Raw genomic sequence first — 15,976 nt, forward strand, 5'->3', positions numbered from 1 at the left:
GTAGGTGTTATCACCAAAGGATAACCGAACACATAAGCAGGTGTTCTTTATATAAGAGGCGATATGCTGGGTCCAGAGAACAAGGCAAAGAGCGCAGGGCAATAGGCCGCAGAGATCAACATCTGGGACTCATTGTAAGGAAAACTGAAATCCCAGCAACAGTTTAGCGAGGCAGAGAGATAGACAGCCTCATTCTCCTAAGAAAGAATTGTAGAGTTGGAATGGGACCACAAGGGTCATCTAATCCAACCACTTTTCAATGCAAAAATCTCCAACGTGGAACTCGAACCCACAACCCTGAGATTAAGAGTCTCTTGCTCTACCAACTGAGCCATCCCGCAGAGCAAAGTTGACAGCCAATTCGGGTATTTTTAAAATTAATTCAAGCAGGTGATGGTCTAATCACAAAACAGTCTGCAAATTTAAAAAATAGACCTGTTATTCCAAACAAATATCTTCGACAGATATCATCATTTCAAGGCCTGTTCGGGCAGATTGCAACCAGGGTTCGTGAAACCAAGAGTAAGCATATTTGAAGGGGGGTGGGTAGAGACACAACTTGGATACTTCCAATAAATCCATATATTATTGTATTTATTTTGAGGGGTTAATGAGAAGGTGCAGGTGTGGAACCTCCCTGGTACAGAGTGCAAACAGCTGGGTTTATGTGGTCAACTGGGCAGCAGAAGAATACACGGGCAATCATAACAGGGTAACCAACTTTGACCTATCATTGCTGGGACAGCGGCTATGTCAGTCTCCATTGCCAGGGGAGGCTGAAGAGGTTACATGTCTTGCTGACATGTCAACAGTCTTTGAAGCCAAACTTACTGGTACACGACTTCAGCACATACCTTCAACCTGCTGAAAAGATTTCCCTGGGAGGTCAGTGCCAAACGCTACAGCAGCACCGTAAATATTTATCCACGAGACCGGTTGTTGCCCAACCCTCATTATGTGCACCAGCATTACTACGATTTTCCTCCCAAACTACTTCCCCGTCTCCCCATGCATACCAGAACAAGCCTTTTAAAAATTAGGATCGGCAGCACCCATAGCACTGTTCCATGTTAAAAATACAATGCTATAGCTGCTGCCCTCAGAGTGCACTGTTTCTGGAAGAAGCAGGGCAGCAAACTGTTTCTTCAGAGGAGACCAAGCACAGTGCTATGGCAGCTGCATTTAGATATATTCTCTTTCTCCTGCCGTTAAAGTTATGCTTGGTCTTTTCAACTAAAAGTCACCAGTCCATTTTTTTAAAAAAAAAGAACCTGGAAGTGGACTTTCAACAGAAGCAACTTTCATAGAATCAGAGTTGGAAGAGACCCCAAGGGCCATCAGTCCAACCCCCTGCCAAGCAGGAAACACCATCAAAGCATTCTTGACAGATACCTGTCAAGCCTCTGCTTAAAGACCTCCAAAGAAGGAGACTCCACCACACTCCTTGGCAGCAAATTCCACTGTCGAACAGCTCTTACTGTCAGGAAGTTCTTCCTAATGTTTAGGTGGAATCTTCTTTCTTGTAGTTTGAATCCATTGCTCCGTGTCCACTTCTCTGGAGCAGCAGAAAACAACCTTTCTCCCTCCTCTATATGACATCTTTTTATACATTTGAACATGGCTATCATATCACCCCTTAACCTTCTCTTCTCCAGGCTAAACATACCCAGCTCCCTAAGCCGTTCCTCATAAGGCATCGTTTCCAGGCCTTTGACCATTTTGGTTGCCCTCCTCTGGACACGTTCCAGCTTGTCAGTATCCTTCTTGAACTGTGGTGCCCAGAACTGGACGCAGTACTCCAGGTGAGGTCTGACCAGAGCTTTAATGATTGGTAGGCAGCAGTCTTAAGGGGTAAGGATGTGAGGGGCAATTACAACTCAGCAACGGGGAGCAGATGAGAGGAAAAGTAGAAAACATCATGGCAACCCCAAAAGGTTCTCAACGGCGCTTTGCAAGGGTTATTTGCCCCATCAGCTGAACTAATGATAAATATGCCACAGTGAAATTAGCATAGCCTTCCCCATAACCACCCCATGTAGTCATTTGCATTATCAGGGGCATTCAACCTCACAACTTAAAGCGAGGTGATGTCCATATGTTATTGGAATATGACTCCCAGCAACCAGCATCACCACCAGGGCCGGATTTAGGTTTAATGAGGCTAAGCTACTGAATGTAATGGGGCCCTTTATATGTCCAGCTGTACTTTGTCAACAACAAATTGTCAGTGGGGTTTTTTTTGTGTGTGTGTTGAATATATGCTATATGGTAATGTATGGACCTAATAGGTATCTAAAGCCATTTGCACGTAACAAAATATGTATTTTATCAAAGTAATTGTTGAACTTATTTTATATTTTGGAAATGTATATCCAGGGGTTGTTTCTCCTTTAATTTTTTGGGGGGCCCCCAAGAGAGTGGGGCCCTAAGGTATAGCTTGTTTAGCTTATACATAAATCCAGCAATGCCACTGAGAGGGTGGAGACTATAGCCCTTGGATTCTACTTGTGGGACTTCCTGCAAGGATCTGGTTTGGAGAAACAGCATGTTGCACTAAGACAGACGAGGGTTCTCAACAACCAAAGCCCATTAGGCCATTATGCAAAAGCTGCCAAAAGCTTCCCATCAAACCAATTGCGTACGCGCATTGCTTACACAAGGTACTGTCAACTGCTGGGAGTTTCCAAATATGCCTGCCTGAACTACAAAGCACAAACCCTAATACCAATCTTCAATTATTATTTTCAGGCTAGCCGTTTTAATTCTCAAATGGAAGGAAATAACTTTCGACGGAGCCTTCAGATGCGTTGGCCCCAACAGCACCTACCTCTTTCATGTGCCGCTTCAAATGCATGTACACACACTGACCCGTCTTCCGGTAGTGCCTTTCCACATGTTCTCTTCCGAATCCCAGGAAGGTGTTCATGCACACATAGATGCCTCCTTCGGACTCCTGAAGAGAAGGGGGGAGAGAGAGGGAGGTTACATGGTGAAAGAAACCTGATTGAATCCTTCAGCATGAAGGCAAGAGCCCCTACTGGATTAGACCAAAGGCCCGCCTAGTCCAAAGAGGTGTTTTCACAGTGGCCCACCAGAGGCAGATAGATTAGATAGATAGATAGATAGATAGATAGATAGATAGATAGATAGATAGATAGATAGATAGATAGAAAATCTTTATTGCCTCAGCCCAGTATACCTGAAGGAGCGTCTCCACACCCATCATTTTACCCGGACACTGAGGTCCAGCGCCGAGGGCCTTCTGGTGGTTCCCTCACTGCGAGAAGCAAAGCTAAAGGGAACCAGGCAGAGGGCCTTCTCGGTAGTGGCGCCCGCCCTGTGGAATGCCCTTCCATCAGAGGTCAAAGAGATAAACAACTACCTGACATTTAGAAAATATCTGAAGGCAGCCCTGTTTAGGGAAGTTTTTAATTTGTGACACCTTACACTGCATTTAAAACCATAGGAAACCTGCACATAGGACCAGAGCATAACAGCACACTCCCCTTCTGCAGTTTCCAGCAAGTGGCGTTGAAGGAAGAAAACAGTCGTCATGGCTCGTGGTCATTGGTAGCCTCATCCTCCGTGAATTTGCCCAGTGCTCCTTTAAAGTCATCTAAGTTGGTGGCCATCATTGCATCTTGTGGAATTGAGTTCCATAGTTTAACCATGTGTCACATGAAGAAGTACTTTCCTTTGCCTGCCCTAATTCTCCCAATATTCAGCTTCTTTGGACATCCTCAAGTTTTAATGTTAAGAATGAGGTATCTAACTGTTGAAGATGCAATAGGGATAATGCTTCTCTAAAATGTATGGGGTGTTTTATTGTCCTATATTGAAAGATTTTTGGCAGAAGCAGGGGCGTAGGAAGATAGGAGCGTAGGAAGATCGCGGGCACCCGTCTCGCCCCCAAAATGCACGCCCCGCCCCCGGAACGAATGTCACGCCCCCAGAATGTGCGCCACGGCCCTCCGGGAGGCGCGCCCACCCCCGGAACGTGTGCTACGCCCCTCCAGGAGGTGTGCCTTACCCCAGAACGGGCGTCAGCCCTGCCCCCGGTGCCAGAGCATGAAGCTCCGCCACTGGGCAGAAGGTAACTGAAACTATCAACAGAACTGTATGGAACAACCTTACATTTACAGAGCAAGATATCCTCTTGAATTATATACCCAGCACATGGAACATTACGAAAGGACAATATGAGTGGACTCTCTGTGCCCTTGCCACAGCAAAAAGACTGATACGGATGAATTGGAAAAATAAAAATGCGGCACACTTCTATGATTGAAGACTTATACAAACCCGCAACATATAAACAACTTGCATATAAACGCAGACTTGACATGGACAAAATTCAATGATATTTTGAATCCATTCTTACAAATACTGTAATACCGGTAGGTTAAGATCTGCTGAAGCACAATGACAACTTTGTAAAGTATACAGTTTTGGGTTTCCCCCCTTCCCTCTTTACTTTCCCTTCTACACAGGTGCTGTTTCCCTTATGCTCTCTTTTATTGAGGTCTCATCATGTTTAGTGCACATATAATTATTTGAACTTTCAATAAAGATGTCTGGGGAGGGGGGAATGAGAGAAGAGAACCTCCCCCTACCCACTCCCCCCCCCTTAATTTTATACATATCTCTGTTAAACCTTTACAAAACATCACCAGCACCATAGGAAAAGGCACGACACCGAAAAACAATGGCATCGCTTCTTTGAACCCACGGCATTGACAGGTTGTGAAATGGCTCTCACTGTAGGCTTGTGTTGAAGCAGCACTGGATCACAGCCAAGTTTAGCCAAAAAGAGTTATGGCCAGAATGACTGACGTTCCTTGACATTCAGTGAACATCTCTTTATGAGAAATTGTTATTTATTAATCATCATCTAAAGGCAATGTACACTAAAAGCAATTGAAAAGTGTAGGAAACATACACAAATCCCCAAGTGAATGCATTTAAAACAACACTGAAACCATACACAATAGACACTCAGGGCAAAGACTCGTTTATCTAGCTCAGTAAGCCCATCGGTCAGAAAAGTATCTCCCAGTCATATCTCAGCAATAATGCAACAATGGTACCCAGTGCTTTTTTTCCTTTAAAAATGTTTAGGGGTGCTCTTGTTTTTCCTACTCATATTGAAATACTGCCCCTCAATGAGGCCAAACTTAAGATTCACAAAATGTTTAGGGGTATGTTGTATACCCCTGCACACACACACCCCCAGGAAAAAAGCACTGGTGGTACCTCAGTTTTCGAACATACTGTAATCCGTTCTGGAAGACCGTCCGAGTTCCAAAATGTTTGAAAACCGAGACTCAACAGCCGACCGCTAGGTCTCCAGATCTTGCACTCAGCGAAAGCCATGTGGCCTGTTCAGCTTCTGAGACGTTCAAAAACCGAGGTACCACTGTCTTCCACAGAAGAGGGCTGTCACACTGAAATCTCTACTCCTGAGTAACTAGTGTAGGCATCTAAAATCTTTGAAAGATGCAGGAGCTTTCCCGCAGACAGCAACAAGAACCTGGGTATATAAGGGATCTGGCAAGTTAGGTTCTAAGCTGTGCACGGCCTTCCTTATACATTAGTATCTGCCCCAGTAGCAGATTGGCAGCCAGAGCAAGCCACACAAGCAGGGTGTTGTTATATGTTGCCGACACAAGCAACCTAGCTGCCATGTTCCACAACACCTGCAGAAAGAGCTCTTAAAAGATGGGTTTCTTGACACCAAGACCTGCCTGTCATATTATTAATGGGGGGAAGGAAAAGAATGTCCCAAGAAACAGGTTTTCGAGGAGGGTGAGTCAGAGAAGCAGCAATTGTCTTGTATTAGTTACTCTTAAGCAGAAAGCATTTGGAGATGGAAGATTATGTAGGAGAGTGGATTTACTGCAAGTAAGAATGTTGGGCTATGCTCTCCCGTTTTTGCTCAACTTTTATTTTTGACAATAAAATCAAATATTGTGGAAAATTTATAGCTATAGAGGGATCTCACCTTCCAAGGGAAACCAAAACCAGGTAAGAACCGGGTCTCCTTACCATAGCTGCCAAGTTTTCCCTTTTCTCGCGAGGAAGCCTATTCAGCATAAGGGAAAATCCCTTAAAATAAGGGATAACTTGGCAGCTATGCTCCTTACCATTCAGGGAAATGGTATGGGTATAACAATATGAAGGCCAGGCTAGTAAAAGGTTTTATATGGGTTTTTCCCCCTGAGGACTATTTGTCAGCCTGTTTGACACATTCATGCACATTAAGTGCCTCTGTGACATTACATAATAGTCTATTTTCTTCCATCAAAAACCAATGGGTCCCGTGGATGGGTCCAATCCTAGTAAGGGTTGCTGGGGTATCCAAATCATGGAAGCATCTTAGTGAATCCTACATGAAAGCAACACACCGCTCATTCAAGCCAGCCAAAACGCAACAGGAGCCAACATTTTAAGGTTCATCAGTTTGATGCCTATGCAATCATTGGTACGGCTCTACGATGGAACATCTAATCTTTAAGGAAACACTATGGCCAGAGAAATCAGTCAGAAACTACAGTGCAATTGCTGCTATTAAAATATGGTTGCAAAATTAAAGAAGATTAGGCAGTTGAAGCAACTGGAATTTGCTCTGACAGGGCTATAAAAAAGACACTTCCTTGAATTTGCAAAAAACGTATGAGCAAAATCTATAGAAGGTACTGAACAGAGAGCCAAACTGCATCAAGTCCCAAGTTCTATATATTTGTCAAGCAAATGACCCTTTCCAGGATTCCGAAAAAGAAGTTTGAGGACAGATGAGTCAAAGTGCATAACACGGTCTGCATGTGCAACACTGGAAAAGGAAGGACATGTGAGGTTCTATCTCAAAGGATGTCCCCAAGCCCATAACTTTACTACTGGCTATTTACTTGCTGATGTTAAAAAAATTAAGCCATTTCCTGTCCACCCGTGGGACTTGTGGGAATGTTAGGGATGTGGATTAGGATATATTATTAGATAGATCCTATCCAAGCTTGTGTTAGCAAGCTTCCAATATCAGCAGAGTGACATTCCCCTTTTGGGCGCAGCAAAGCGTGAGCGTTAGGTTTGCTAGAACCTCTGCAACAATATTTATACTTCAATATTATACTTCCTGGCAAATCCCCTTTTGTCCCTCTTAAAAGAAATACACGACACAATAGTATTAAAATAACAGAGTTTACTCACATGACCACATGACATCCTGAGTTAACAGCATAATCTCAGAAAGGCAGGCTTACGTAGAAAAGTTACAAATATATACATCTGGAGTCTACTTAGTAAAGTGAGCCTCCATCTGGTCTCTCTCTTGGCAGCAGGCCAAGAGGGAGAACCATCCTAACTGGAGATTCTCTGGAGATGTGTTCCTGTTGAAGGAGAAATGGCTAAGAGGGAGAATGGCTGCTGGCTAGGGGCTTTTGTCTGCCAGCTAATCCATCTCATCTGCATATCTGGAGGAACAGGAACTTAGTCAGGTGTTCCCCAGGTGAGTTCCTCTTAGTGGACACTCTAGGAACTGTTGTGACTTGTCTGCCCCAGTGTTCCATCCCACAGGACTAGCATTGCGGTTGAAGCAAAACCTACACCAATGCGCAGTGCCAGCCTCCTGCCCCAAGGGATCTGACAGTCATGCACAGTGAATACTAAAATCACAGTGCCCCTGCCTCTCCATCCACACCTGCCATCATAAGGGCATACATTTTCCTTATGTATAAATATAGCCCCAATCCATAGCCTAGCAAAATGGACTGGACTATGACACATTTTTGTCCCATCTAAGCGAATGGAAACAGGTCAGATGAAGTTGCCTTAGCAAAGTGGTAGCCTGAGCATTTTGCGAGGCTGGAACTTCCTCCAGCTGGTCTACCTTAAGTATGCAAATCTTGACATTGTTTTGGAATTTTCTTTGGCCTTTCCTAATCAGTGTGACTCTCTGCTCAGAGAGCTGCTGGGCGACACTTGAGATCTGAAGTGTGTGGGTTATAAAAAGAACCTGCCTTCCACCGATGATAAGCACCAGGCAGCTGAGTCACTTTTGAATCCCATATAGATTCTTGATCAAAATGTCACAAAACAAAAAATAGAAAAAAGAGGGCGATCAAACACCTTTAAAAAGTCGGACGAGTCTCATACTGGCACCTCATTTTTTTTATCCAAAAAACCAAACAAACCCACTGTGTGCAAACCATTAAATTATAATGTACGAAATCTGGAGATTGACAACATGCGCAAGTGAGCACAGACAGTCCTAAATCAACTCAGAGAGATACAGCAAAGTGGCAATGTTGAACCGGTGAACGTTCAGAAAGTAGGGAAATAATGTGTCTATTTTGGGGAACATTCAAAATTCATGTGGAATTGTGGGTATCCACATGTGTTCATTCAGGTGTGTGTGTGTGTAATTTTCCTTTCCCAATCAGAGCCAAAGTCAGCATGGGGTGCCCTCGGGCAGTTGCTGGGAAGTCAGCAAACCAGCAAATATGTTTAGTGAAGCTGGCACTCTGTCAGGGGCATTGTAGGAAGTTAAAATGTTCAGATCACCAGCAGCAATGCACAGATAGAGCATTGGGGGGGGGGGGGACTGGCTAAGGAGCCTGTCCAGTTCCCAACTTTGCTGTACTCTACTGTAGTGTAACTGATCATCAGGATCCTGGGGTTATATATATTGAACCAGGCTCAATTCTTAATAGCTGGGGTCACAAATTGCAGGGAATAGGCCTAAATCCACACTAGTGATGTCCCTGAATGAACCCTTTTCCCTATTCCCATTAAGTGAATTGTGAAAATTCGCTTCTAATGAGGAGGAAGTAACACACCAAGCTGCAAATGAAGCACGGACAAAACCTGCCTTCTATCCCCAATGCTTGGGAGACCACAGTTCCTCCATTTTCATTTCACTGTCCCCTTCCATCCAATATTCACAAACCACCAACCAGGGCCGTCTTACCCATAGGCGCTAGGGGTGCAGGGCACCCAGGCGCCGGGCTCTCAGGGGCACCAGGCCGAGAGTCCAGGACCCAAGAGTTGAGTCCAGGGATGAGCCTGTCCGTCGGTCGGAGCAGTGCGGCGGGCTCTTCTGCACCACGAGTTCAGGGGCAACCGAGCCAGCGAGGTGCTGAGGTGGCCAGCCGGCTCCGCCCTCCTGCGCGCCTGGGACTGGGCAACTGGGGGAGGGGCGCCGGGCGGATCTTTGCACCCCAGCGCCACATATGCTTAAGCCAGCCCTGCCACCAACACAGTTTAGGAATAGTAGAGCAGGAATAAACATACATTGCAAGATAGGAAAGTAACTGTCTATTTTTAAACCATCTGTATTTGAGCGTATTCAGATGTATCAGAGACAACAATTACTACAACAATCATAGGTGACATTACATTACACCAGTGTTTTTCAACCACTGTTCCGCGGCACACTAGTGTGCCGCGAGATGTTGCCTGGTGTGCCGTGGGGAAAATTGAAAAATATATAGTCAATATAGGCACAGAGTTAAATTTTTTAACATTTTCTAATAGTGATGTGCCTCATGATTTTTTTCATGAAACAAGTGTGCCTTTGCCCAAAAAAGGTTGAAAAACACTGCATTACACGGAGAGACATTAAAAATGAGCTGCTTTTCTCCTCCTGTAGTCTGAAGTGGCGCAGTCCTGGAGGACTGGACCACAAACTTTTTCCATATGAAAAGTGCTTGTAAGCTGTGGTTGAGGCAATAGCCATTTTACCTTAAGAGAGTTTGCATATACATCGTTCACTGCTTGTTGGGCCCACTGAAATCTTGTGACAGGTGTTGCCCAACGTAGATGCCAACAGAACACTTTCAGATTATGATGGGCCTGGTGTTGTCTCCTGCTGCAATGCAGACAGGCCGTGAGACACAGCAAGCTCAAGACCTGTAAGGATGTGCTGAACAGGGACAATCAAACCCCCACAGAAAGTGCTGGGCAAATATCTGCAGACAAGTAAATTAGAACCCTTAACTTGTGACCACTCAGTACAGAAACCCTTTAACCAGAATTCTGTACATGCAATCCAGATCAGTAACAAATGGTAAAGAAGGTATTTCACCCAACTCCAAAGTATTTATGTAGTTTCTAATACATGATCTATTGCCGAATTTCTAGGCATTTTAATTTTCATTTAAAAGCAGCTAACAACACGTCGTTCCAAATTGGACTGAAGCAGGGGGTGCAGCTGGTTCAACACTTTCCCAGAGCTATATCACCCTGCAAACTGCTGTTTGCCACACTAAGACAGGCGCGCACACACACACTCATAAGCAAATTAGGAACCAGGGGAGTGATTAAACATAATCACAGATTAATTAAAAGGAACATAAGCACTGCGTGCCTGTGTGTTTATTAATTATAATTCTATTGGGCCTGTGAATTGTGCCACTCTCCATAAAAGTGTGCAAGTAAGCACTGTACAGAAAGCTCTGCCAAGTTACAGAAGGCCGGCCAGAAGGCTAGCAAGAGACCCCAGAGGATGAAAAAATATCTGTGTCTAATCAATTATTTCAAAATCCCTGAGGGAGGAAGAACACGAGGTTCATATGAAACCAGCAAGCAACGTGCCCTCTGTTCAGCTGTGGCAGACTAGCTGTAAATCAGGATCACAAAGTAAAATAAGAACGCCAAACTTGGAGACCCAAGAACTTTGGAAAACTTTTTTTTTCTGGAGAAGTAAACCTACTCAATATCCACTCCGTGGTCTTTAGTTTCAGCTGCACTGGAAAAGCAAGCCTGGTTCAAGCTAATTTTGTAAGGAGAATTTACACCTGCAGCCCTCACTATCCCAAGCCACTTGTACTTTGCAATGCGCTGAAACGGGGGGGGGGGGCCTTCAGGAAATCCCAGTTGGCAGTTGCACAGTTGCTGCATCCCCCCCCCCCGCCCCACTCCCAAAATACAAACACTTCTATGTTACTAAATCTAGCAGCTCCTAAATGTAGACCTACAAACACTGCACTCCAGGCAGAATGAAAGCAGCTTTATCACTGGGAAACGGGGGCGAATTTCTCTCTTCCAAAGAGAAGGGCTACCTGGAACTCTTTCGAACATTGTGACATTTCCAACACAGAAAGCAATCGTGCATATGTGCATCCTAAAACATACACAGCAAAACATACACGTGTTCAGTCATCACATGAAACAACCCAATTATGGATTTGTATGCTATTTCCTGCACAGGAGCTGCCTTCCATTGAAACCTTTGCTGTCTGCACTGACAGGCAGCAAGCTTTCAGTTTCCAGTTTGGGGGAGAATATTGAGAGAGCTCCCTAAGGGTGAATTAAAGGGGTAGGCTTGCAGGTAAGGAGCACAGTGGATTGGGGTGGTTTTGGGGGGGGGTATTATGTAGTCAAGGAGGAGGGCACAGACTGGCAGCAAAAGAGTGGTGCATTCTGGGTTAAGTAACCACAGGCAGGAATTATTTAAGTTGCCATAGGTGGGGGAGACATTGGAACCAGTACCAATCATGGAATGTACGGGGTGGGGGACAGTATTCAACTAGCCTAGGCACTGGAAATTGAGGGTGCGGTTGGGGAAACAGGTGGAATTGGGAAGTGAGAGACCGGCGACCTGAATATAACAGAGGGCACTCCATGAATCCAGGTAAATCCTGAGAGACACAGTTTGCAAACTCCCAAGTTTCAGGGTGGGAGCTATGAAAAAAGGGAGGTTTGTTAAAGGGCAATGGGGACTATGAGGGGTTGAGGGACAGTACAAAGGCATAAGCCATTGACCCAGATACTGAGGCTGGAGTAGCCACTGCTAAATCCGCCTTTGGACCCACACACATCAAGATAGTAACAGCGGAGCGTTAGACATTGGGGCAACAGGCCTAGGAGCATGAGAAGATGTACAAAGGAACCAAAGGGAAAGAGCTTGAGGGTCGACAGCAACAACGACAGACCCAAACATGGGGAACTAATTGCCAAGGGGGAAGCCTATGGCCCTATGGGGTGGGGCGGAAGGCAGCATAGAGCTCCTTGGGAATACAGGCCCTGATGGGGAGAGGCACCCTACAAAATAGAAGACCTGACTCGCTAACAGAAGGATGTGAGGGATATTGAGGGGTGGGGGCAGACACCCTACTAAGCAGAACCGAGGGATATCAGGGGAGGCATCCTACAAGGGATGCCAACTTGAATAAAATATTTGGGAGGGGCAGGTAAGCCGCCTTGCCCCACATAATCGATCACCACACACACACACACACACACACACTTGAACGGCAATGCCCAACAACTGGGGTGGGGTACCTTCAAATATTTTATTGGGGGAGCCTGGCAAAGGGAGCTCAGCCCCTAGGAGTTGGCTCCTCTGCACCCTACTAAGTAGAACAGGAGAGGGATATATTGTGGGGGGGGAGGCACACTACTAAGTAGAAGAGAGGGATATGGGGTAGAGGAGAAGCACCCTAAGTGGAAACAGACGGGATATGGGGTGATGGGAGGGGGCACTACTAAGTAGAATAGAGGGACGTGGGAGAGGCAATGGGGCTACCGGGAGCCAACGGGGCACCCTAAGAAGAGGATTGCGGGTTGAACAGCGCTGGGGGGGGGCGAGGAGGGATGCCAATACTCTGTGGGGCCAAGGCTCCTATGAAAAGTGGGGAGGGGGGGAGGAAGAAGATGATAGTAATAGTGTGGGAACTTGCGGGGCGGAGGGCGCAAGCGAGGAGGAAGAGCAGGAGGGACCCCCTTGCCGGGCGAGGAGCCTCACTTACGGGCGAGTCGTAGGAGAAGGAGCACTCGCTCTTGTAGACGCGGTCGCCGGCCTTGGGCACCCGGATAGTGGGCATATAGGGCACCAGCAGCTCGCCCACGTCCCCCGCCGCCATCTGCGACTCCCGCCCGCTCCCCGAGAGCGCGCCCGGCTCCAGGCTCCCGCCGGTGGGTCAGCAGAGAGGAGCGCAGCCGGCCGAGCCCCGCGGAGGAGGAGGAGAAGGAGAAGGAGCGCAGCCGAGGCCGGCCTGCCCGCCCTCCCGGAGGGGAGGAGAGCCGCGCCGAGCCGCTATTTTTAACCCAATGGCAGCGGCCGGGGAAAGAGGGCCGCCCCGCCCCGGGGGAATCTCTCTCGGCGGAGAGGTGCCGGGGCTCACGAAACCAGCTGCGCCCACGCCCAGGGAATCCCGCTCCCCGGAGCTCTGCACATGCCCCGAGGCGCCCTTTTCCTCCTCCTTTTTCAACCCCAACCGGGGGGGGGAGAGACTTTCTGCTGCCCATCAGGCAATGGCTGTTTCCACCTGCCCAACGAGCCTTTCCCAGACTTTGGGAACAGCGGAAGCAGCTGGGAAGAGATGAGTTCAGGGATAATTTTTAAAATACAGTAATAGTTCTGCAAGTTGTGCGTCCTTGTTTCCCAATTGGATCCTTTTCCATGGCTTTGTATGTTGTGTGACATGTTATGCGTTGTTTCTTGCCATCATTTTTATTGACTATAGTTTAGTAATTTCATTGGAACTAATCAAAGCAAACTGTTTCATTATTGCTTGCTGATATTTAATTTTATTTCGTTGTTGAATATGGCTTTATTTGATACGAGTTGTTTGTTTTAAAGCCATTGTGACTTTTTGGCATTGGATCAGATTGTTATGACTTAGGTGGTCTTTGCTGTCTATTTTGTTTTTCTTTCAGCTTGAAAACCGCCTTGTATATAGTAATATAGAAAAGGCGGTATACAAATTAAAAGAGAACAAATGAAAAGAAATGAAATACCCGCTTGGTTAAGTATAAGAGGAGGAGGGAAAAGGTGTGGGGAACCCAGGTCTCATAAAGGGAGGAAAGCTTAAAAGGTGACACAGTTGTGCGTCACCGTCATCTCGTCCCCGCTCGCGGAGGTTTGGGGGCCAGCTGGTGGCTCCTGAGAGAGCCTTTTCAGTGGTGGCCCCAATAACACGTCTCCAATCCTTTTCAGTTCCTGTGGGTTGCTGAGGGTTCACCAGTTTATCCTTTGGCCACTGAAGAACTGGTTGAGGGGTTTTCAAGGAGAGTTCCCTCCGCAAAACCTGTTGTATGGATTGCAATTTGAGGTTGCTGCTCACCGTTTTAGGCAATTTGAGGTTGCTGCTCACCGTTTTAGGCCCTGTCCACACTGTGCATTTGAAAGCAGAATTATACCACTTTAAACAGCCGTTGTGGCTTTGCCCAGAGCTGCCTGGGAAGAGGGGTTGACCACCACTCCGGAAGTGGAATAGGGGTTTCCCAACAACTCCCTGCACTACAGTTCCCAGGATTTTGTGCTGAATCATAACTATTGAACGTGGCATAATATTGCTTTGGATATATACTGGTACTACAGATGGGGCTTTGTGTTTTGTCTGCAAGGAATGAGTCCTACAACCTTTTGGTGAAGGGTGGGCTGGAAATTCAGTTAACAAAATGAAATACTCATTCTCATGTTGGTGTTGTTATTAAGCAATGAGTAATGTTTTACCAGAGAGGAGGGCTGGAAGAGAAATCCTGTTGAGATAACAGACTGTGCTTATTATAGCCTCTTTTTATGTGATTTTAAAAAAACAATCAGGAAAAAGGAGGAAACTCTGGGACATCCTAACACTCAGTAATCTGTTGTTGTCAATATCTTAGCAATATCCACACACAGAAAAGAAGCTGATGCAGTAATTTCAGGCTATTGCTGACCACAGAGACACTTAATTCTACAGATTATATGTAAACGCCAAAAACCATTATAGGTTGTGTGATTTTTGCCTGCACACTTGGTTGCTGGATCAGCACTGGGCAATTCTCAGCCAAATGTGTGAACTCTTTCCATTGAAAAGCATTGGCTTGGAGCTGACCTCCCAGGAAGCAGAGCTGGGCAATTTCTACCTACGGTGATCAATATATGTTGTATCAAATCAAGTGAAAATCACTTGCTGCTAAAGCCAATACATGTGTGTGCTATTGGTCCCGCAGTTGTACCTCGAAAGCAGCCTATTCACAGCTCATTAACATGTACTTTTTCGAACAGTAATAAAATCTGGTACAGGAATTGCATTGTTGCAGGGGACATCTTCCCCTGTGGAGAGCTAGTATTTATTTAATCCGCAAGAACAAAGAATGCTAGTGTATGAATTCAAACAAAAAATAACCATGCGAAATGGTGGTAAAATTCACCTTTCTTTGGTTTTACCACATCAAAATACAGTGGTACCTCTGGTTGTGAACGGGATCCGTTCTGGAGGCCTGTTCACAACATGAAAAGGCCGCATCCTGAAGCGCTGCGTCTGTGCACGTGTGCAAACGCAATTCAGTGCTTCTGCGCATGTGCAAAGTGCGATTTAGTACTTCTGCACATGTGCCGAACCTGGAAGTAACCAGTTCCGGGACTTCTGGGTTCGGCGTGTCCATAACCTGAAAAGACGCAACCTGCAGCAGATGTAACATGAGGTATGACTATAACGTGAACTAGACTTCATTCTGACACAGCTTATACATTTTGGCTTAGAGGAGTATACAATGGCCTGATTTGCAGTTCATGTTGAGCAAAAACATACCTTAGCACGATCATATGAGCTCTGGGAGATTGCAACTGCTTTGCTTCTCCCCAGTTGTTTTGCTGCTGCAATGTGCAAAGTATGGTTTATTAAGCCAAGAATCCAGGCCTGTCATTACATGTGAATGTGGCCCCGTGCCCAAAGAGTTTATCTGTAGTTTGCCCTCTGCACTTTTTGGCTAAAGCTCTCTTTACCACTTAAGAGCAGGAATTGGGAATCTGTCCTTCCAGATTGTCTTAGATATGGTAGCAATGCTGGTTGGGGTTTGTTTATTCATACGGTGTATGTGGCCTGCCCTTCGCCACATGGCTGCACAGAGGGTTAGACACATGGTGAGCAGTACCAACTTCCACCACCAAAGCTCTGTGCAAAAAAAAAAGGTGTGCCTTGATGTGATGCCAACATGTATACAGTAACTTGCCACACTCCAGGGGCCACCACAGAAAAGGCTCTCTCGTGTA

The 15,976-nt window shown here is 46.0% G+C and overlaps 1 protein-coding gene across 2 annotated transcripts in view; it reads right to left on the bottom strand.

Moving 5' to 3' along the window:
• The window catches only part of USP13 (ubiquitin specific peptidase 13), a 67,281-nt gene extending 54,359 nt beyond the window's left edge, over positions 1-12,922 (bottom strand). The window contains exons 1-2 of one of the 2 annotated variants that reach the window (XM_035133042.2): positions 12,744-12,922; positions 2,828-2,953 (exon numbers count right to left, since the gene is read on the bottom strand). In XM_035133042.2, coding sequence (XP_034988933.2) covers positions 2,828-2,953; positions 12,744-12,857 — 240 coding nt within the window. In that variant the 5' untranslated portion in view covers positions 12,858-12,922. The remainder of the gene's footprint in view (positions 1-2,827; positions 2,954-12,743) is intronic. The other variant, XM_060274355.1, reaches the window with a different exon arrangement.
• Positions 12,923-15,976: the final 3,054 nt, after the last annotated feature.

Source organism: Zootoca vivipara, chromosome 5 (assembly GCF_963506605.1).
Source record: "Zootoca vivipara chromosome 5, rZooViv1.1, whole genome shotgun sequence".
NCBI lineage: Eukaryota > Metazoa > Chordata > Lepidosauria > Squamata > Lacertidae > Zootoca > Zootoca vivipara.